Raw genomic sequence first — 21,198 nt, forward strand, 5'->3', positions numbered from 1 at the left:
TGCAGCAGGCATGAATCTCCAGAGCAGGGCTGGTCTGGGAGGCAAACTGCAGATGAACTACAGTATTGAAGCCACCAGCACTCACTGAAATTAGTGTAGATGGGTATACAACAGAAAAATATGTATATTTTAGCATGGTGGATAGTGAACTTCTGGATTCTGTTGCTACAGCAGGGTGTAGAGACAGACAATATAAAGATCAAAACATGATTAGACAGGTTAATGGGCAACAGAGATTAGGGATGCATATCCATAATCATGCAACTGTGATGCTGGCCAAGCTGGTGTGCTCTCCCTGGGTGATGTCTCCTAATATTTCCTGGGAGAACAGTGATTTAGATGCACCATTGTGCAGACTGTGCATGTTTTATGTGTCTTTAGGGTGAGAGGTTAACCCTAAAATTATAAGCACTCTGGGTTAGAGGTTTTCTTTTATGGTTATATGTATATTGTGTCAGCCACAACTCCAAGTTCAGCCCCTTTAATTACTGGGCAATACAAACAGTGGAAGCAGTTTCCAGAAACTAATCCTTGTTGTATCTCATACTCCCTGCAACTTTCTTCCTCCCCCAAAAGAACTATCAAATTTAGCTGAAATTGACCGTTTCTAAAGTTGTTGGGACAAATTCACAGGGCTATCTCATAAGATTCTTTTCCTCAGAAAAAGAGGCTAACCTTCCCCTTGCATCCCCCTCACTGAGAAACAACCATGAACCTTCTGCAGTCCATGGTTTACTTACATGATCTGCATAAAACAGTCTGAAAAATGTTGCAGTACTACAAGTCAAGCAGTAGGTTGGATCTGCACCTCTCAGAGGCACAGCACCGGGGCCGTAGTTCAAAGAGCTTTCAGCAGTGTTTGTGCAATGCCTGTCCTAAACTGCTCTGAGGACCACAGTGGTTTCACCCAGCTTCCTTGAAATGCCCTATGAGTTGCAGCACTACTTATTTTTTCTGGACAGTGTTGCATGCCACAGTTCTACCCAACCACGTCTTCACCTCCATAAGCCTCTACAGCAAGATTTACATGAGGGGCAACTCTGGAAGAAAGCATTAACTTCTTTCCCTTCCAGTGGAGTAGCTGAAGAAATCTCCCAGACAGAACCAGTGCTTTAGCACCCATTCATGTTGTTCTGTCCCACCTACTCCATAGGTAAGACAAGGAACCGAAGGGAAAAGTTCTTGTTCATCCAGAGCATATACAATATAAGCTTATGACTATACCAATGCAGTAAGAATAATTCACCCTTTCCAATAACCGTTCTGTCATCTAACAGCTAGTAATGACAGAAAGAAAGAAAGAAAAAAGTCCATCCAAATCCCACCCATGCAACAGGAATTATTGTTCCGAACTGTATGGCTTCATAACAAACTTGAGTTATTAAAATGTAGTTCAAGTAATTATGTATTGAATGCAACAGGAAACAGATGTCTTCTTTTTAAATAATTACAAATAGGATTTTCATAAGGCTCCAAATGCCACTCCCAAAGAACCAAGGTCACTTAGAGTGACTTGAAAATTTCACCCAATCTATTTAATTAGACGTAATAAGCTTCATTTTGTGAAGAAAAGGTTCAAATAGAGGGTTATAAAGATGAAATCGATAGTTCCAATTTTGACACTATCTGAGATTTTGAGCATATTTTTATAAAGTTACTGTATAGCCAGTTCTAATTTCTGGTGCGAGTTATTTGTAAATCTTAAAGTAGTGGCTAATGCCAACTGGTAACTCACAGCATTCTGCAGCAGTGTGAGCTAATGCACTGTAAAGTCAGAGGCACATTCATAAGGAAAATATTTTGCTGTTTGGACAGAGACACCTTTCACCTCCCTGCATAATCAGCCAGGGAGCTGAGGGTAAGAATAAGGAGATTATTTGCCATCCTCACACTGCAGGAATTCAATCTTCACTTCTTGGTAGGCCATATTTAATGTAGTATTTTCTAAAATAATACTAAAAGAAATTGAATTAATTTTACATTTGGGGGGTTTAACAATAATCTTCTTAAATTCTCCCAGACTTAAAGAGCTTCTTGTCTAGGTCTAACGGCAGCAGTAGCAACAAGTGTGAGTTAACCCAGAAAATGGTAATTTCCTGTCAAGAGCCCTCCAACAAACGTCGCTTTTATATCTGGCAAAGATCACTAGGCCCCAGTGTTTTGAGTTCAGCGTGCTTAAGCACTCTTCATTAAACCGGATGTAGAGTGTGAAAGGTGATTCAGGCAGCATGGGCAGGCATCCGCCCAGATGGCGATGCTTTGGACACTCCAACAAGGCTGAATAGATGCTTCATTGGGTGAGTTAATAGTCAGGCAGGGGCCAGTGGGTACTTTAAAAATATTGTCTTTCAATAGTCTCTTCACTGGAGGGAAAAAGAAGTCACTGACTCATTTGCGATTAGCTGACCTACCATTACAAAACTTTCCATCTTGCATTCAGTCATAACAGAATTTATTGTAAAATACTAGATATTTAGAGTCCATGTTATTTTCAAGCAATTACTCTTTTTACATTCATGACACATTCATAAACACAGCTGCGTCGGGCGCGCTTGATGCGGGGGAAAAGCAGCACACTGTATCCTGTCCCCTTATGCATAGCCATTAGCTCTGCCTTCTTAGAAGCCTTAGCGTGGCCTCTTGGCTGCAAATAGGAGGGGGATTATCTTTCCTTTCAGTGCATCCTGAAGTTCATTTTGGGAGCCAAGGTTTCAACCCGAAAATGGCACCATTTTTGTGCGGCCAACCTGCCTAGAAGACATTATGTGGCTTTCCCACATAATGCCATGCACAACCAGGAGATCCGACACAATATCCCCCAAAATCATTTTGTTTGTTTTGCTCATATATGAAGTTTTTGCAGTCTGCAAATTATAAGTGGCAAATTATCCTGGCTGAAGCTCGGGCTTTCTCTTGCCATGTGTAAGAGCTATGACGGCAAGAAATTGCCCTGTTCTACATCACAACCTCAGGGGAAAATTGCACCAGGTCAGGATAGTGAAACATTCTGTTATGCTTAACAGAGCAGATCAAATACTGCATTGGGAAGAAATGAGAGAATCATTGGTATATTATGACAAAAGTCTAGATTAATGTATTTCAAAGTATATTAATTAATACAGGAATCTACAGTGATTTGAGGTATAGATCAATGGGTAGTAAAGGCAAAGATAACTGCCATGATAGTTGTTATCAACTAAAACACTACTAAAGTCAAAGCAGTATGTTTCTAGCTTGGTCTGCATCTTGCAGTTCCACAGATGGCATACAGAAAAGAGTTTAAAATGTATTGTTTGTGTAATGTGTTTGTTTTCCCATTGATACATCCTGGTCCTGGCTCCCGCCATCTCAAAACATTTTGTACACAGTGGAACAATTCTGTGGCATCTCAGATCAGCCATGGATTTGACAACTATGGAAAAGGGACTTTTATTTAGCCCGAGTAAACCGAACCAACGGGCAGCAGTACAAAGGAAAGAGCCACCTTCTGAGGATCACTCATCTTCTGTCCTAAATACTTAGGTCTGATAATTTGAGGTTGGATTAATTCTTCTCATGGCTGTAGAAAAAGCACAGATAATTCTCTTTTATTAGATGCCTGATTTTTTGACAACTAACATTAGATGAAATGAATTCCACTCTGAAGCTATAGCAAAGCACATGACAACTTTTTCTGAATCCATTAGGGCGGGAGCTTTGTTCTCCAGGATGTTCAGGTGAAGGCAGTCAGCAGGCATGAGACTGAAAATGACTTCAATGTGTTGCTTGTGCGTACCAGGAAAACTGCATTCTAAGTCTACTAACTAGTCTTCCAGAAGTTAAAATATGAGAAATATTCAACTTTTTCTGGAACCTCTTATGTTTGCTTAGAGTACTTGCAAGTTGGTTGTTTCTTGACAGGGTGCCCTGTCCTTAATGAATGAGTTAATGGAGAAAACCATGGTCCTAAATTCAGATCACCTCATATAAAACCTCAAAGTTCGAGTTTTGTGGTTGCTGGGTACCGATAGCTCTGATCTTCAGGAGAAGCTTCTGGAAAGCTAATAAGTCTGATAACTTGTTGACAGGAATACGAACCTTTCTGTGGTCAGTGCCTAAGCTGGGCTGAGAGGTTGGAAGTTCACTGGGTGGAACTCAGATGATCTTGTACAGACACGTGTCCAGTGTTGCCAGCACAGCTTATTCTGATAGCTGGGTTAGCAGTCCCTGCCATAGTGCTGACATTTCGGGATGGTGCTGCCATTTACCAGCCTTTTTCAGCCACTGATTGCATAGGTAAATCCACAGTCTCTGTGGCGATGAGGAGTATATGCTAAATAATGCATGGTACAACTTTGATCTCTTCTCTCATCTGCTAACTGGCCTGTCTCCACAGGACACGGTGGAATATGCTAAGTCACTAACTACAGTGTACTGGTCAAAAATAGCCTTCTTTTTCTCCTCTCTAATTAGGAGTGGCCAGCATGTGGCTTTTGAGCTGCCTGAGGCTTGTGAACTGTTCAAAAACGTTTTCCAAGGCAGGGCTGCCTTCCTGGTTGTGGTCTGAAGGGTGTCAGCAGAAACTCCTCATGGAGACATTGCAGTAATTGCCTTGGGACCCGCTTATGCAACCCGTTAATGCCACCCCATCCGGCAGTGGAGTAATGTAATGAGGCCCCTTGGGAATCACCACCATCTCCCTCCTGTGAGCAACAACAGCTACAGCAGCTCTTCTCTCCATGCTCCCCCTAAAATACAGGGCAGGGTTTTTACCATCCTCAGCTGAACAAAGTTTTGGCATGCAGCTTGCAGGGTTTGTAAGGGGCAAATCCAGGACAGGTGCCCATCCTACTCTGGAGACAGCTACTAGTTAAGGAAATATCAGCTGTAAACAACCCAAGATAACAAAATTTAAAATTATGACATTTTTCATACGAAAGGTACAGCCCTGTGTGTATGGATGCATTTGCCCCAGTTCTGCCATGCTCACCGTGACCATCTGTGGTGGCTAAAAACCATCCTGCCGAAAAGATGTAAAATGTAGATGTGAAGATAGACAGCAGGTCAAGGGGAATAGGGATCCTCACCATCTCTGAGATGCAGATGGATGATAGGAGGGCAAAACAAGGAAAGTTGTTTCTTAAGCAGAACACACAGATGACCTATTCCTGCAAGACAGGCGATAAATAAATAAATACGTGGTAAGCAAGTACTCATAAGCACAGTTTACTTCTTGTGGCTGGGCAGCCTGTGGGTACAGGGGACAAATGCTGTTCTCTGTTTTCCTGCCTGTCCTATCCTCAGCACATCTTCTCCTTAGTGGGAGGCCGTTGTCAAACTTACTTGGTGTCTAGTTTCCAGCTGTCACTGCGAACAGCTGGGGAATAGAGAGATTCTTCTTCTGCCTGACTCTTCTGATAAGTTCTCCAATTAGCTGCCCACTCTGGGGCCAGGCCATAGAATTTTCTGCAGAAACTGGCAGGATGGCTTGTGAACATTTAAAAAGGAAGGCACCTTTCCAGTAATAAAGATCTTTTTGCTCTCCTCCCTCAAAACCTAGCTGAGTGAGCAGGAGTCAGAATATTTTATGCTCTGTTTTTTACTGAACAGCAAGATTCCCCGTAAAAGCTGTGAGACAAAAACTAGACAAATTCAATTTATTTTTCTGCTGCCAGATATACCTGCCAGTAGCTAGCTCTTTGGTAAGTTCATTTGATATTTAAATGTTGTGACTCCTTTGCAAGACTCCCCCTGACACTTTGAGTAGACTGCAGGCACTGGATATCTGATATTCCCCCTTCAATACGTTACCTAGGGTTTGGAAGGCTGCTCGTTCACCTGATTTTGATTATATGAAACAAGGAAATGTGATGCCACCAGCCCTTACTTCACAATTCAGTATAGGGTAAATAATTCTTTAATTTGTTCTTCTCTTTTATTGCAGTACCCTTTCAACAGCCCAACATCCAGGATGGAGCCCTGTTTGATGAGCAGTACCCCGAGGCTGCATCCCACACCAGTGACTCCTCGCTGGCCAGAGGTGCCGGCCGCGAACTCCTGCTACACGAGCCCATCCATGCACTCCACGAGATACGGAAATTCTAGTGACATGTACACCCCCTTGACTACGCGCAGAAATTCTGAATATGAGCACATGCAACACTTTCCCGGCTTTGCCTACATCAATGGGGAAGCCACCACAGGTTGGGCGAAATGAAAATGACTGGTATAAGTTAAGCCCATATACTTAAAGGAGTTATAAAAGCTTGATGTTACGTGGGACTTTACGTGGATGTTCATGAAGGGAGGGGAAGATGGAAAAGATCCTGGGCAGATAAATGTAGTTCATAACGTGGGCAAATCGCAGACCAGGATGACTGAACGTTCCTGTAGCCGAAAAAGATTGATGTGCTATTCTAGGCAACTTTTTAGGCCAATCTGTGCCTTTTTTAATTCTGGCATGTGGGCCAACCCTGTGTGATGTCAATGTCAGTGAGCCATTTTCCCCCCTCTCTTATTGACAAATGTTAATGAGTCTTACAAAAAAAAGTACTGGAATGGAATCTATTTATAATTTGTGTTAAAGACAGGAAGTCCACTCTCAGCAAAACTCTGGCATCTGATCTCTTAAGCTTTTAATGCATTTCTTAAAAACCATTCTGCCATGTCATCACTCGTTCGTATCAGTTCCTCCATCTGGCTCCTTAAAAGACGTGTTGTGTAGATTTCAGTTTACACCTAACTTTGTATGTTGATGCACCTTTCTGTTGATCCAGTAAGTTTGATCTTTACAAAAGAGAAGAAAAGACATGTAGCATTGAATTATACACTGCCTTAATTTGACTATTGTCCTTATTGTATATGTATTTGTGTTAAGTTTGCACAATCCGGAAAAATCTAACTTCTCTGGTCAGTATTGACAAGGTTAAGAAGGGACTTGGGGACTGGGAAGATTTTGGATTCAGAGCCACATATGTTAAATATGATGATATGAAGCAATTATGTAAAAAAAAAAGAAAAAAAAAAAAAAAAGACAATGCAAACACAATTATTCATTTAATTACCTATTGACAGGTATGACAATGTTCTCTCAATTCCTTCATGTGGTGTTAATTCTATACACTTCTACAAGAGCAAAATTCAAAGCTGTGCCTTTGAACTTATTCTGTACTGTGTATGTGTGGAAAAATGTATTGTATTTTGGAGAGAATTTTTCTTAGACATTTTCTGTCAGATTTGTAGCTATTTGTGAGTTTTTGTTAGATTTTATTAACATAGCTTTTTCTTCTGTATTATAAAATGCACCAAGCAACTATGGTGGACCTATTACCCTATGGGTAAGAAATAAATAAATGGAAATATGACATCAGACATTTTAGTAATTGTTTTGTAAATAAAATCTTTGATAGCACCCAGTGTGATAATAACAATGTTTATGCCTAAGATGGACATAAGTGTTATTTGTACAGTTGTGCAAGATATATGAGGGAATTTCACACTCAAATAAAGTTCTTGAAATTGAATAGATACCATTTAAATTTACTTAAATACAGAAGCTTCCACAAGCTGTAAACATTCAAAAAATCCTAAAAGTGACAACGTATGTTTTTATCCAACAAAGGACTTGAGAATGTATATACCTGGCAGCAAATGAGTAGTCCTACACCTGTGCTTTCAGCTGCAAACTGCTCAAGGCTACATCTGGACTGATGACTTTATCTTGTTTGGTTTAAGTCCCGCTAATGGTGCTCATCCAAACCATGGTATTCAAGGAGGCAGGTAAGATACTATTTTTCTTTACTGTACCTTGTAACAAACATATCACCACTGGAATACTGGAAATGGAAAAGATGTTTTTCCTTAGGTGAGCAAGTGGCAAAATTCTCAGACCTTCTATATTTACCTGGTGAGTAAATTCACTAGTTTGGGCTTAGTGAGCATTTGAGCCATAAAGTAACTACAGGAATTAACTGGAAATCTTCAAGAACTGAGGGAGGAAGGGTGTTCCAGACCAGGTTTTAAAAGTGTTCAGGCTCTTAAACATTCAGCCAAGGTCCCTCAGAAACAAAGAAGGAGCCTATCTCCACCTTTAGGTACCTGAAGAAAATCTTGTTTCCTGGGTTAATGCGCAGACCTGTTGAAATTTTACTTATGTCAGCTGGTGTTATAAAATATATGATTGCTCTTCACTTTTATTAAGTGATGGCAGGATAGGGGAGATGATGCTTAGGCTAAATTATTTATTTTATTTTTATTCAAGTTACCTTCAGGTAAAATTGTCCACACATGAAGAAGGTAAGTCATGTGGGGAAGTTTATAATGGCCTGTCTTTAGCAGCTAGAATTTTAACGTGTTTGAGACCAAAGTCCTATTTTGCATTTTGTTATTGAAGATGCTTAAAGCAAAGCATTGATTCTGGCCAATTAATTATTAAGAAGCACAGACATATCTGCCTCATCAAGACTGTGAGAAATGAATATGGAAAAGGCAGTGTCTCTACAATAGAAAAATCCATGTTCCCTTCCCCCAAGGAATTCCAAATATCTGTATTGCATCACATCTGCCAAGAGCCCGCAGTGACCCCTTCACTCATTTCCTATTGCTGGAACACTGATTAATCTCCATTTACCTGATGGACTGCTGACCACGATCTGCCATCATCTCTCCAAGGACCAGATGTACTGGTGAGACATTTATGGGCAGAACTAATCATGAACTCAGAGCTGGGTCTTTGGAAGGATCATGATGGAGGTGAAACCCAGCACCAGTCAAGGAAAGTCAAGAAGCACTTCCTGTATTTTATTTTATTTTTTTACAAGAACTTGTTAAACCAAATAAAGCCTCATCTGCATTGAATGAAAGAGAAGAAAGAGAGAATATGTTAGTACGCAAATGTGCCATATCCTTCAACATATTTGGGGACAACTCCCTTACCCTGACTTAAAGAACCCAGGGAAACTGTTCAGGAAGGAGGACGGATACTGGATGCGTGTCAGCAGCAGAAATGATACAGGCTTTACGAGAAGAGAACTGCAACACCATGTGAGAAGTGCTGGGAATGGGAATTTTGACAAGCAGCCTACCTGAAAGCTCTGTATTCATAAAAAAAAAAAAAAAAAGAGCCATAGAACAGTTAATTTCATCATCTGCCAGACAGCGCTTGGATTTTGAAAGTCTTCTGCAAAAGAACCCCAATAGTCTTTCTTTAGATTAAAAAAAATAAATGATAATAATAATAATTAGAAATTTATGTAGATTCCACAGGAGTCTGATCGTACACTTCCAGTTAACTGAGTCGCTTCCTGACAAGGGTTTTGAAATTTAAGCTGGACATTTGGAGCAATACATATATTATTGAACACAGCTCTACAGAGGTCATCATCTGCGTCAGCAGCGCTGCAAGGGAAAGCAGGCCCCCTCCTCAACCATTGCAGGTCAGAGCCCACCATATTAATATAAACTGCCACAGCTTTCGGGTCACAGGGGTATATAGCAGGCTGTGAAGTGCAGTGGCTCAAGAGATGATAACCTCTGAGCAGAAAGGTTGGTTAAGGGCAGGAATCTCTTAAATCACCCTTGTAGAAATTGCCAAACCTCCTGAGTCAGAGCCTGGAGACTATTCATTAAGCCTTTCCCTTGACCGCAGTAACTGAAACTGCTGTTTCTTGCCTAGCCATGTATTTGTGTGTACATTGAGCAGATATGTGACTGTACAATAATTTCTGAAGATGTTGTGATACCACATGCCAAAATACTCAGTCATGTTTTCTCTTTCTCCAGCTTTCTTCTTTACTCTTTCTTTTCATTTTTCTTTCTTATTTTTTCTCTTTCTTTCTCACTAGCTTTCTCTCTCATAACAAATATGCATTTCGTTTCTGTTTTAATGTATTTTATCTTTTCATGTTCTAAAACATACAGCATAAATAATTTATAACATATAACAACATATAATATATAAATTACATATAGTAAATGTAACATGTAACATACAACATAGCATAAATAACATATTTTATGTTTATCTATATGTGTGTATACACACGCAAACATATCTGTATGTATGCATGTAAAAATCCATTGCAATTCTTCAAGATTTTTCATTACCAGGTAGAAAAAAGACTCAGCGGGGGAAGAGCAGTGAGAACTCCATTCACTAGCATGAATCCTGTTTTTGTCAGGCTACCTCTTGCTGCTAAGGTCACTACCCTTTGACAAAAATGGCCTCTGACCTCCCCAGCCCCACAATTCTGTTGTGACTGACCCTGAAACCCATGAAATTCAGGGGCAGACATTGCTTTGGAAGGTTTAGATAAAGCTGACTAACATGGGAAGGGCTCATGGTATGCGCCCATCTGAAAAGGTCTGGCAGTTCTTTGGTAGAGGATGCAATTTATTCTGTCCCCTTCTTTCATTGAAATCCTAATCCTTCATATGCTACCTAAAGTGGAAACTAAAACGCACTGATGATGAATAACAATGTGCCTTTAAAAGGCAGTAACAGTTTTCTAGTCTTTATTTTTTATTTTTATTTTTTAATAAAGATTTTAATTGACCATGTATAAGTAAAACGAATGTTTTGCTGTGCTGCGAAGTGAATCTAAACAGGCTTATAGTTTCTTATAGTTTCAATTGTAAATCAAATAAGCAAAGGATTATTTTTACTGGATTTTTTTCAAAAGCTGCATTAGTATACACATGGTCCTGACTCAGAAGGAACAGTTATGCACTTCAGGCTGGATTTCACTACTCTTTGTAGTCCAAAGACTCTGTTGATCTGTTTTCACATCTCAGGTTGACCCACTGCAGAAAGAAACCCTAAGCAGAAAATTCAGATCCTCATTCAGGTCTGCATCTTAAACACACACAGGCGTACACAGGCACTGCTTCTGCTTCGTGGAGTCACCCATCCATCTGCAGATGAAATCTCCCTGCCCCTGTGGTATTTCCAGCCACAGAGCCAATCATTTGTGACATGAAAGGTTTGCTCTTTGTGACCACTGAGCACCTCCTGAATTGCTGCTGAATGAACAAATACTTCAAGGAGAGACCAACCGCAGCTCCCTCTGAAGTTTTATTATTGTGGGCTTTTTGTTAACTTCAGTATATTGCTTTCAGCTACCTCGACAGTGGAGTTTGACTATAGCACATGCTGAGTATGGAGCTACTACCTATATTCTTAACTGTAGCTTAAACCCATGGTGTTGTAGAGCTCTGTAGGGGTAGCCAGTGCGTGCTCTGACACTGTAGGCTCTTGCCCAGTTTGCCACTGTCTGCCCACCTTGCCCTCCCACCATGTCCAAGGCGAAACGCAGCAGTGCTGAGGCACCAGGATCTCTACTCCACCCATTTTGCTTGCTCATACACACGTAAAAACCCTTCAGAGAATATCTTAACCCCACTGTGAAAGGATAGGAGGGTGGGTTGGTGTGTGGGCAGGCACACTCGTGTCTCTAAAGAGAAATTGTGATTTTTGTGTACCAACACCATTTTGGGAGCTTGGACTTGAGAAGAAAACCCAACCCTTTAATAAATCTCTCTGTGAATGATTTGCTCCTGCAGCACCTAGTCCTGGTCCCACTATGGCACCCAGCACCCGGGCAGCATGGAGGCCTTGCGGTACGCGGGCCTATGAACCACAAAAGGGGCTTGTTGCCTTCACCCTCCAACCCACAGGGGTTTTGCTTTGCTCCCAAATGTTACAACGAAGCCCCACTTCGGACCCCAGACAGAAACTTTGCACTGCTGTGGCCTATGGTCATGGCAGCCCTGCTGATGAGCTGTGACCTCAGGCTGCCAGCAGGCGCCATGTTGTGTGGGGCATGTGTCATGTTGTGCAGGGCAGGTGCCATTTTGTGCGGGGCAGGTGTCACATTGTGCAGGGCAGGTGTCATTTTATGCAGGGTGGGTATCATTTTGTGCGGGGCAGGTGTGTAAGTGGGGCACTGTCACCCTTGCGTGGGTTGGGAGGCCAGCTTGCAGCCATCCCACACGGGACCTACTGCCCCTGGGCACCATGGCGGGAGCAGCGAAGGCACCGTGAGGTGCTCGTGGTGCACACCGTGCCCATGGGGCAGTGGCTGGGCCTTGTCTGGGCAGGTTGTTTGCTTTGTGGTGGACATTGTAAGTGCAAAAGCGGCTCATAGCACAAAAGCAGGCAGGGCGAGGGCAAGCCTAACTGGTAGGCGCTATGCCAGGCTGCCCTTTGTGTCACTGTGTCACCGGCTGCAGCTCCTCTCTCCCTGCACACCCCGCAGCGCGGCGCGGACTACACACCCCATGATGCCGCGCGGCGCAGCGCCCCTCACCCCGCTCACCCCTAGCCGCTGTGCACGCTGGGACTCGTAGTCCTGCCTCCCTCACTCCCCCCACCGCGGGGCGCCCCTTGCAGCCAATAGCGGGCGGGCGGGGCGGGCTGCGAGGGGAGCGCTGCGTCAGCGCCCAGCGGGGCCGGGACCGGGACCGGGACCGCGACCGGGACCGGGATCGGGACCGGGATGGAGCGGGGCGAGGGGCCGGGAGCCGGGCTGGGAGCCGCGCTGGAGGCCGCGCAGGGCCGAGGGGCAGCCGAGGCGGTGGAGCGGGCCCTGGCGCGGTACAACGAGGAGGTAACGCCCGCCTCCATCTTGTGGGGTGCGGGGGGGACGGGGGTGCCCTGAGGGGAGAGGTCGGGGGACGTGGGGTTGGTGTGGGGGGCTCTGAGGTCTCCGAGGTTCGGCTGGGAGCTGGTTTATGCCCTCAAATGTGTTAAATCCAGCGGTGCCACTCGCTTCCTCGCCCTGAGGTGGGCTGCCTGGGCAGAGGGAGGCAGCCTTGGTGTGGGGGAGGCTGCAGGGCGCTCCCTGAGGGGCTGCGGGGGCCGAGTTCAGCCTTGTGCTGCCCCAAGGGGCCTCCCATCGCCCACATCTGCTCTTGGCAGGGGCCCCCTGTTAGACGCCTTCAGCCGAGTGACACCCAGATGAATTTTTTAGGCTGAAGTTGAATTCTCAAGGAGAGCAAGGGCTGGCGTGCTTTCTGCTCTGGCATCTCTAGCTTTGAGGTTTGCATTGAGGTTTGGAGCTGCGTGTGTAGCTAAATAGCTAAATGCTTCTCCTGGAGTGGCACAGGGGGCTCCTAATCCTGTCTGACGTTTCCCTGGCTGTGTTTCTCCTTCAGAAGTCTGCCTAAACGCTTCCTGCATCTTTTTGTGTCGTGTGTTACCGACGCGGGTGGGTTCCCCGTGGGCCACAAAGGCTGGGCAGAGTACCGCAGGTCCCAGGTCCTCACCTGTTCCTTTTGGGTTTTAGTCTTCCCAAGTAACAAACTAAATACACTATAATTAAAAGGAAGGGGTGGATAACGTGCAGTTTTAAGGTGCAGGTGGCTATAGAACGGCTCTCATGAGAGAAACTGATCTGACAGAGGATAAAGAGCAGACCTGTCCCATTTGCAGTGATTATTCCTAACCAATGTTCCTTCAGTACTTAAACTACGTACTGTCACCACATTTCTTTATTATTTCCAAAAACGTTCCCATGCAAAAGCAAGGATTGCCTACTCCTGGTGAAATGCTGGGCAGTTAATGTTCACCTGCCCGGGGCTGGCATCTTTCTGAACTCACATTGTTCAGCAGTGGCACTGGGAGCCCAGTGACAGAAATGAATTATTTTCCCACCATCCTTCGGGATCTGACTGATGGTGGGAATTTGTAATGGTAGGGTGGCTGGCTGAGGTCTTCCTGTGTAACCGTGAGCTGCTGTCAGGAACCCGAAGGGGCCCACTAACGTGCTGTGAGGATCGCCTCTGTTTTTCAGTCCCTTGCACAGTGCTGCAAAAATTTCTATTAGAAATAAAAGAAATTTAGATCTTATTACTTCTTAGAAGCCATTCATCACGTTTACTCATTTAGCTCAAAAGCTATTAGATATCATTAAAATAACTGTCTTCTACTACTGCTGTGCTCATTGACTGGCAGAATAAACTTGGTCATTTGAGTAGTATTTCACTAATGACACACTTCAGGATGCTGAACCCAGAACTGGACTCAGTTACTATTAGAAGTGCTTAAAGGGAAACAAGTTGCTAGACCACATCTGCCTTGTGCTTAACTGTGTTAGAGAAACAAATAACTTGATAGTGTGTTAGAGAAACACCACAGTGTGGAAACTGGAAAGGAAAAAAAAAAAAATGGTATTTTTTGTAGTAAGGCTTATTTCATTTGCGCTTCTTGTTTTCCTGGGCAAGATCATATTATGATCATTCCAGTTTGGGACACTTTAAAGCACAGTCAAAAGCTTGTCAACAAGACTTGCTCAGGGAAGAGTTGAGGTTGTAAGGTATCTGTAAGATGTAAATCTAGGGCTAACACTTTTCACCCTGTGAAGTGCCATGTGTGAGGGTTAATAAACATCACGAACACAGCCCATAGATCAAGGCTTGTTCTGCACCAGTAGTGAGGAAACTGTGAAATTGTTCGTTGGAGGCACTTCCTGAAGCTCTCAGGGGTGGGTAAAGTGGGAGAAGGACACAAGTTGATGTGGTTATTGTCTCACTAGCTATGCTTTTTTAATCAAACTCTTATTTTTTTTATAATAGTTTAGCAAGTGTTACAAATTCAACAGCTAAAGTTCATGCATAACAAATGCAAACTTTTTCTTTTTTTAACAGAATCGGGCCATTTTCAGATTTGATCCAGCAGATGAAGATAAAAGAAAGGTAAGGAAAGTAGGCTGTCGAGCTCCTCTCATGCTCTACTTTGAAGTATAACAAAGGAAAAGTAGTCCCTAATGTTAGCTGCCCTCGTGAGATGATGCAAATAGTGATTATAGTACTCAGTTGTAGTTTCTCTTCAGTGTAAGAAACATGATGAGCCCCCTCTCTCCTTATCTTTTTCTGAAAGTGAGAAACAAAGTCTGCAGCAGAAACACCTGTGTCAATAAAAAATAGTAGCAGACAAGCCTGCAAATAATTTTGTTGTGTACAAGTTTGAGGGTAGAAAAATAAAGCTACTTTTTTTTCAGGACCTGATATAAAAACTTTGCAAAACATTTTCAGCTTTTTCTCTTCCCTGCAGGTAGTGACAGCACAGATGTATCTCTTGTCTATATTAGATACTTCAATCATGTTAAGATAAAGAGGAGTCAGTGTAGAAGAAAGCTATGAAACTGTACGTGACACAAAGCCACGGAAGACTGTTATGCCTGAGGAAGCTGTAATGATTAAAATGTGCACCATGAATGTGAGGTTCCAGATATGGGAAGTTTTTGTGTTACAGCACAGAGCTGTGCAGGTGTGTCGGGGCCAAAGAGGTCCCTTGACATTCACCCACAGCCTTGCGTTTAAAACTTGGAGTGACCTTGATTTTTTTTTTTTTCCATGATATTTTTAATGGCATAATATATAATGACAAGACCCTTGTGGTTTTTTGTTTTTTTTTTCCTCTAATTAGATTTTGGGCAGATCTGTGTATTTATTTGAGAAATGTTCATTAATGAATGAGGTTGCACGCCTCCTCTATTTCTGAAATAAAGTGTGAAATCAGAGTTGCAACGTTGCTGTTAGGATAGCTCATCTTAAATAGGGCACGCTTTGATTCACTCCATGATTTTGTGCAATATCTAAATGTTTTTTAAGGTCTTAAGTCCTTTTGCTGGTAGAAATGAATGGGCTGATAAATCTCTCAGTCCTTTGAATTTACAAAACCATCAGTGTTGTGCATGCTGTAATCCCAAAATTACAATTCTTCATTGCACAAATGACTTTTAGTCCTAGCCAGACTGCACTCTTGTGTGCAGTTCAGTATAAAAGTAATACTGAAAGCTAAGTAAATGGTATGTAATGCTGTTGTCTCTAGTAAATCAAAATAAAACAAAAACCAGAAATGTTGCATGGAGGTCTTCCCCACAGTCTTCACAATTGTTTTGTTTCACAGACCTGGAAGCTCCCTGAAAGCATCTTTTTCTGCTTTGCTTTTTATACTTTACAGAGCAGCTGTCACAGACTTTGAGACTTTTTTTTAAACTTGTATATGTAGTGTTTTGTTTTGGTTTTACATCTGTGTTAAATGCAGAGATAGAACATTTTTTTATGGGAAATAACTTTAATATAGTGTAGAATTTGGAAACTTAAATTGATATTGAATGCTGTAGTGAAGCAACAGCCAGTATGACAAAACTATCAGCATATTGAAGTGTTTGTAAGCTGAATGTTTCTGAGGTGTGCACACAGTTGAATAATGTTTTACTCAGTGCTCTAAGCCTGTTGCTGTACTTCGTTGGAGTTTCTTTCAGTATTCTGAAAATCCTTGATAGAATTATTACTCAATTGGTTAAATTCTCTACGTGGTTTTGGGCAAGTTGTTGATCTTTCTGTGACCTTAATGCTGAACAAAGGTCATCAAGGAGTGTTTAAGAAAGTGAGTAGACTTAACATTTCTGTTCTAAACAAAACATTTTTTTTCCTTTCAAATGTTTTCACGTTATTCTTAATAGAAAAGACCTTAATCATGCGTGACCAGAGCCACCTTCTTAAAGGCAGCTTTTGGGTGCACATGCATGATGATCAAAAGCTGGGGGGTTCTTTATTCTCGAATCCACCCTCATAGTTCTTCAAGAAGTAGGTAAGAAAAATGCACCTCTGAACAGATGCCTCTGAAAAATGAGTTCTAAAACTTCAGAAGACCTACAGACAGTGATCAAACATTTGGCTTTACTTGAAGCTGACCATCAGTAATGTGGTGACAAGACTATGTCATCATCCTTCTTAATCTGTAGAACTCAAGTGGGATCTTGATCTGGCTTTCTTAATGTGTTTGTGTTCTTCCTCCTCTTTCCTCCTTACCCATTCCACCTCTTTTTAGATTGAGAATGAGAAAGTGTCTAGGCTGGGGAAAGATGCTAACTAGAGAACGAAGGAAATGAATAGAGATCGGAAGCCAAATTGGCAACAGACAGTGAGTGGTTTGGGTGGTAGGATTTGGGGGGTTGGGGTTGTTTTGTTCTGCTTTTTGTTAATATGACTACCTAATTGCATGTGCTTAATGTCATTAGTGTTTGTAAAGCATTCAGCATTCTCCTTTCATCCTTCAGTTAAAATAAAAATGCTTTAAATTGAAAGGTGAAGTAGTGCCATGTTCTTGCTGAGAGCAAACTGCTGAAGTTATCACCAGATTTAATGGCAGTTGCTCAGACTTACTGATGGAGCCTCATACTAATAAGCAAGTCCCCTTTTTGTTTAGTGATATCAAATGCACTCGAACTGATCATATTTGCAGTCCTTCTGCTGTGAGCCTGGAATGATTGCAGAAGAAGAGAGTTCAGACAAGGGTCACAGTCTGAGGAAGTCATGTGCTAGGCTTGAAGTTCAGAACACAGATGGGCTGTATTTGGACAATCAGGCCAAAACTATGGCTTGATTGTTGAAGCCAGGTAGGTCAGGCAGTAAGAGTTGTATTAGACAATGCTGTCATAACATGGCTATCGAATCTGATGCTTTAGGCTGTGACCTGACCAAACTGTCAGCAAGTTTGTGGTCCTGTACTCCTGGAGGAATGCAGGATGTCCCTTTCAGAAGGCAGAATGAGGCAAGGCTGTCAGCTTCGATGAGTAAATGTGTCTGCCACAAATTGCAATGGCCACAGGACACTACAAGCTTGTGTTTTTATCATCCAGTGATGTACTAATAGGAGCTGTAACTTGTCCTGGTTGGATCTTACTTAAAGATCTGTGTGTCAATGTAGGCTTATACGATGGGTGCTGTGGGTATAAACCAGCTGGCACCCTGTCTATTACTGTAAGATCTACTCAGGTGCCAGTCAGACCAAGTCGGTGTCATACCTTCTTAATTTGTCATATACTAATTAAAAAATGAACTTCTGAAGGTCTGTGTTCCGTTCGTGTGCAGGCAGTGTAGACTTTGGCTGTTCCGGAGCACGTTGACCTCTGGTTCGCAGTGTGCTTGCTTCAGAGGAGCTTCACCAGCTCCTGGCGGTCTCAAACATTTGTCAGCCAGCGGGAAGTTCTTCACAGCAGAGAGGTTGAGTCTTCAAAATGCAGCCCTTGACAGAAGCGTGGTGGTTGGCAAGTAGCTGGTCCTTAGGTCCACGCTGGGATCAGCTCCAGAACAAGTTTCTGGTAGCTCAAGTGGGCCGTCACCTTGGGGAGGGGTCTCGCTCTGTGTGGAGCAGCCTCGTGTGTGCCCTCGGTGGCTCCGTGCCTTGGCCTAAGCCTTCCTTAGAACCACTTTCTCCCCATTTATATAACTGACTAAAAGGTTGAGCTTTGTTCTCGGTCATTTGCACCTTGACAGGCCCAAATCCTGCTTGTGAAGTGGCAGCACATCTGTGCTGTGTGCAAGACTGGCCTCTTAAATTGGGTCAAGATGCTGAGTTGGGGAGGGGGAAAGCAAAAGCAGCGTCCAAAAATGAGAGTGTTATTCATAAGCCATATTCTTTCCTAGAATTCCAGGATCTTCACAATTTCCATTATTACCTCCTGAATTTGTTTTGTCTGCCTCACCTCTGGTAGTACTTAGGGTGTTTGGTTTCTTCTCCATCTTTGTGTTTACAAAAAAAAAGGGAAATGGTTATAATCAGTTTGACAGCTTTTCCCCCATTTTCATGAGAAAACTGTCTCCAGTTTACCATGTTGGGTCAGCCCTGTAGTGTTAATCTCAAGTTTGGATGTCTGTTTTCTTGATTTATTGCTCAGGTCCAGTTTGAGCATAACAGATGTAAAATTCGAGGCCTCCTTTAGTGGACAAAGATTGCCAGAACAGTCTTTTCCCCAGACTACTGAATGCTTTAAAGGTGTCAAAATGGACGATGATAAATCATATCAAAGGTTTTGTGGGGCTTGCTCTCGGAATTAAATTCATGATGTGGAGGGATTCCCTGAGGCTGGGGACTGTACCAGATCTGAACTTCGGAAGGATGGAAGCAGTAAAGTGTCCTGATGGAGCAAGATGCTGTCACACCCACAATCTCAATAAATAAATAAATAACTCCCTAAAACTTGTTAGTACATAGTGCTGTTGACACTGCGACACTTCTGGGAGGTCTGAAGGATCCCACAGGCACAAAGGCACAGGGTTTCTCCCCTTCCAACGACTCCTTTGCAAGCTTTTAAAGCCTGCTAGTGAGCGTCCTATAAAGACATTAAGCGCAGGCACTCCTGTGGGCACGCTGTGTGGTGTCTTAGTGTTAATTGCTGTTGTTCTGGCTTCACTGAAACCCTTAGGGGAGTACCAGTCTGGAGAGAAGAAAAGTTACGACGTGTCCTTCGTCAGTACCAAGTGCTGTAATTCCTTCTGGTCCTGCCTGCTCCCAACCAGCGTTCTGCTGTTTTTACTTGTTTAAATGTTAGATGGAGCCAGTGAAGCCCATCTCTCCTTTAAAACCTTTCTTTTACCAGTGGGCTGCGGAGGTTGCGCAGGGTTTGTCCTCTCCCCGTTCAGGGAGGAGGGCAGCTGAGAATGCGGCTGCACAATTTCACCTCTCTGTGCCCAGTGGGACGGGCGGACCTGGTTCTGCTCCTCACAGCACGGATTTCTGTGTCTGCTCTCCACCTCTACCTGCAGAGTGCCGTCTGCCCAGAGCCCAAGTGTTCAGACACAGCACAGGCTGAGCAAGGAGCCTTTGAAGCGAGGCAGGCTGAGTCCCTGAGGAGTACAAGTGTACACCCTCACCCCCAGCCCCATCTCCATCCACGAAGGCTGGGAAACGTTGGGCACGGCCTTTTCAGAGGAGGTTATCTGGCTCTGCCTTTATTCAACACAGCTGGATAAAAATGTCACATGATATCGTCTGATTTCCCGAGAAAATGAAATAAATGAATATTTCAAATATTCTTCAACTTTTCTTACTGTCTCGGATGCTTAATGCTTAAACGTAATAACAGAATAAACAATTTGTATTATTCTTTTAGTGCTGCTCCTAAACAATCAGCCAACTTTGTTAGGCAGTTCTATGCTGTTCTACATAGTCTAGTGAAAATACCACCAAATAAAAGTAAAATGCATCATTTTGCCTTATGTGAGAGGGCCTTCTGTCTCAAGGGAAGCTTCTGAGTATCTTGGAGAGCCACGCAAGTGCTAACATTTCTTTCATCTGTGTGGAATTGGGTAGAAGCTGCTGTGAATCGTCACGTTTACAGCAAAACAGCAGGTAAGTTTGAGGAACAGATAGCAATCCAAGTGAGGTGAACTACTGCAGACCTGTGTGATGTGCTGAAGAGACGCAGTTCCGCATGAACGTTGTGGCATTAAGTTGATTTCATTAACCATTCTTGTGGCTGAACAGCTGCAGAAGTAGGCTGAATTAAATGAAGAATGTACTTCTCGTGAGCCTCTGGAGAGAATTTAAATTGAGATTTGAAAATGGTGAAAAACGGGGGTCAGGAGATGAAGTGAACCAGAGGGATTTAAGCCAGTGCAGGAGAAGGAAAACATGGCCTGTTGCCACATATTTACAATGGGAATGTTATGGGCTCTGACATGCAATCCTTGCATGTCAATCCATGCTAAGACACAGCATGGATTCACTCTCGTGTCTATCACTTTTCTTTTTCATCTCTTAAAGGAGACTAGGGAGGGCTAATTTCATTTTGTGACCAGTTCTTTTTTTAAAAAAAGCTCAGTTTTTGTTTTTTAAGGTCAGCCTAACAGTGTGGTAAGTCTGGCATGCTCATATTGTTCCCCGTGTGGTAATACCGCTTGCTCTTCCATCAAGATGAATGTACTTAGGGCTTCCTTGTGTATTTCGAGGCATAAGAGCGCTTGCCTTGAGAAATGAGGGAAGGTGTTACAAAGACAAGCACGTCTCCGTTGTTCTGTTCGTGTAGAATTTCTTCCTTCATTCTTGACGGACTTCCATCGTTGCTGGACTTTCCTGGTAATTCTGTTAGGACTTTGAGCCCTTACTAAGGAAAGTGGGAAATGGGGACAAGATGTAGTTTCAAGTCAATTTGGCAAGTGTTTTGTTTTTTCCTTATTTTTTTCCTTGCTTTAATTTAAATTGGAATGATGAGCATACCTCTTCTGGTACATACATCATCTATGATGTGCTTCAAAACTTAAAAGCCCAGAAAGTGGGAGAGAAGGTGTGCACTCCTTCTGTAATGCTTTAGCAGAGGTTTTCTCGTTTGCCTTTGAATTGCAACCTCTGTAGCACTGAATAATCTGTATCTGCATTGGTTTATATGCAACAAAGCAGTACTGTTTGCTTGGATTTGGATACTTGCAGGGTGG

General features: G+C 42.9%; 2 protein-coding genes across 2 annotated transcripts in view; both read left to right on the top strand.

Moving 5' to 3' along the window:
- Nucleotides 1-6,196, top strand: part of RFX4 (regulatory factor X4) — a gene marked incomplete at both ends in the record, with an annotated part of 90,444 nt that extends 84,248 nt beyond the window's left edge. Inside the window, one exon of the mRNA XM_082753063.1 lies at nt 5,924-6,196. Coding sequence (XP_082609189.1) covers nt 5,924-6,196 — 273 coding nt within the window. The remainder of the gene's footprint in view (nt 1-5,923) is intronic.
- A 6,248-nt stretch (nt 6,197-12,444) lies between these two features.
- Nucleotides 12,445-21,198, top strand: part of RIC8B (RIC8 guanine nucleotide exchange factor B) — a 34,864-nt gene continuing 26,110 nt past the window's right edge. The window contains exons 1-2 of the mRNA XM_082778219.1: nt 12,445-12,584; nt 14,623-14,670. Coding sequence (XP_082634345.1) covers nt 12,474-12,584; nt 14,623-14,670 — 159 coding nt within the window. The 5' untranslated portion in view covers nt 12,445-12,473. The remainder of the gene's footprint in view (nt 12,585-14,622; nt 14,671-21,198) is intronic.

The sequence above is a fragment of the Aythya marila genome (assembly GCF_965140915.1).
Source record: "Aythya marila genome assembly, chromosome: 1".
Taxonomy (NCBI): domain Eukaryota; kingdom Metazoa; phylum Chordata; class Aves; order Anseriformes; family Anatidae; genus Aythya; species Aythya marila.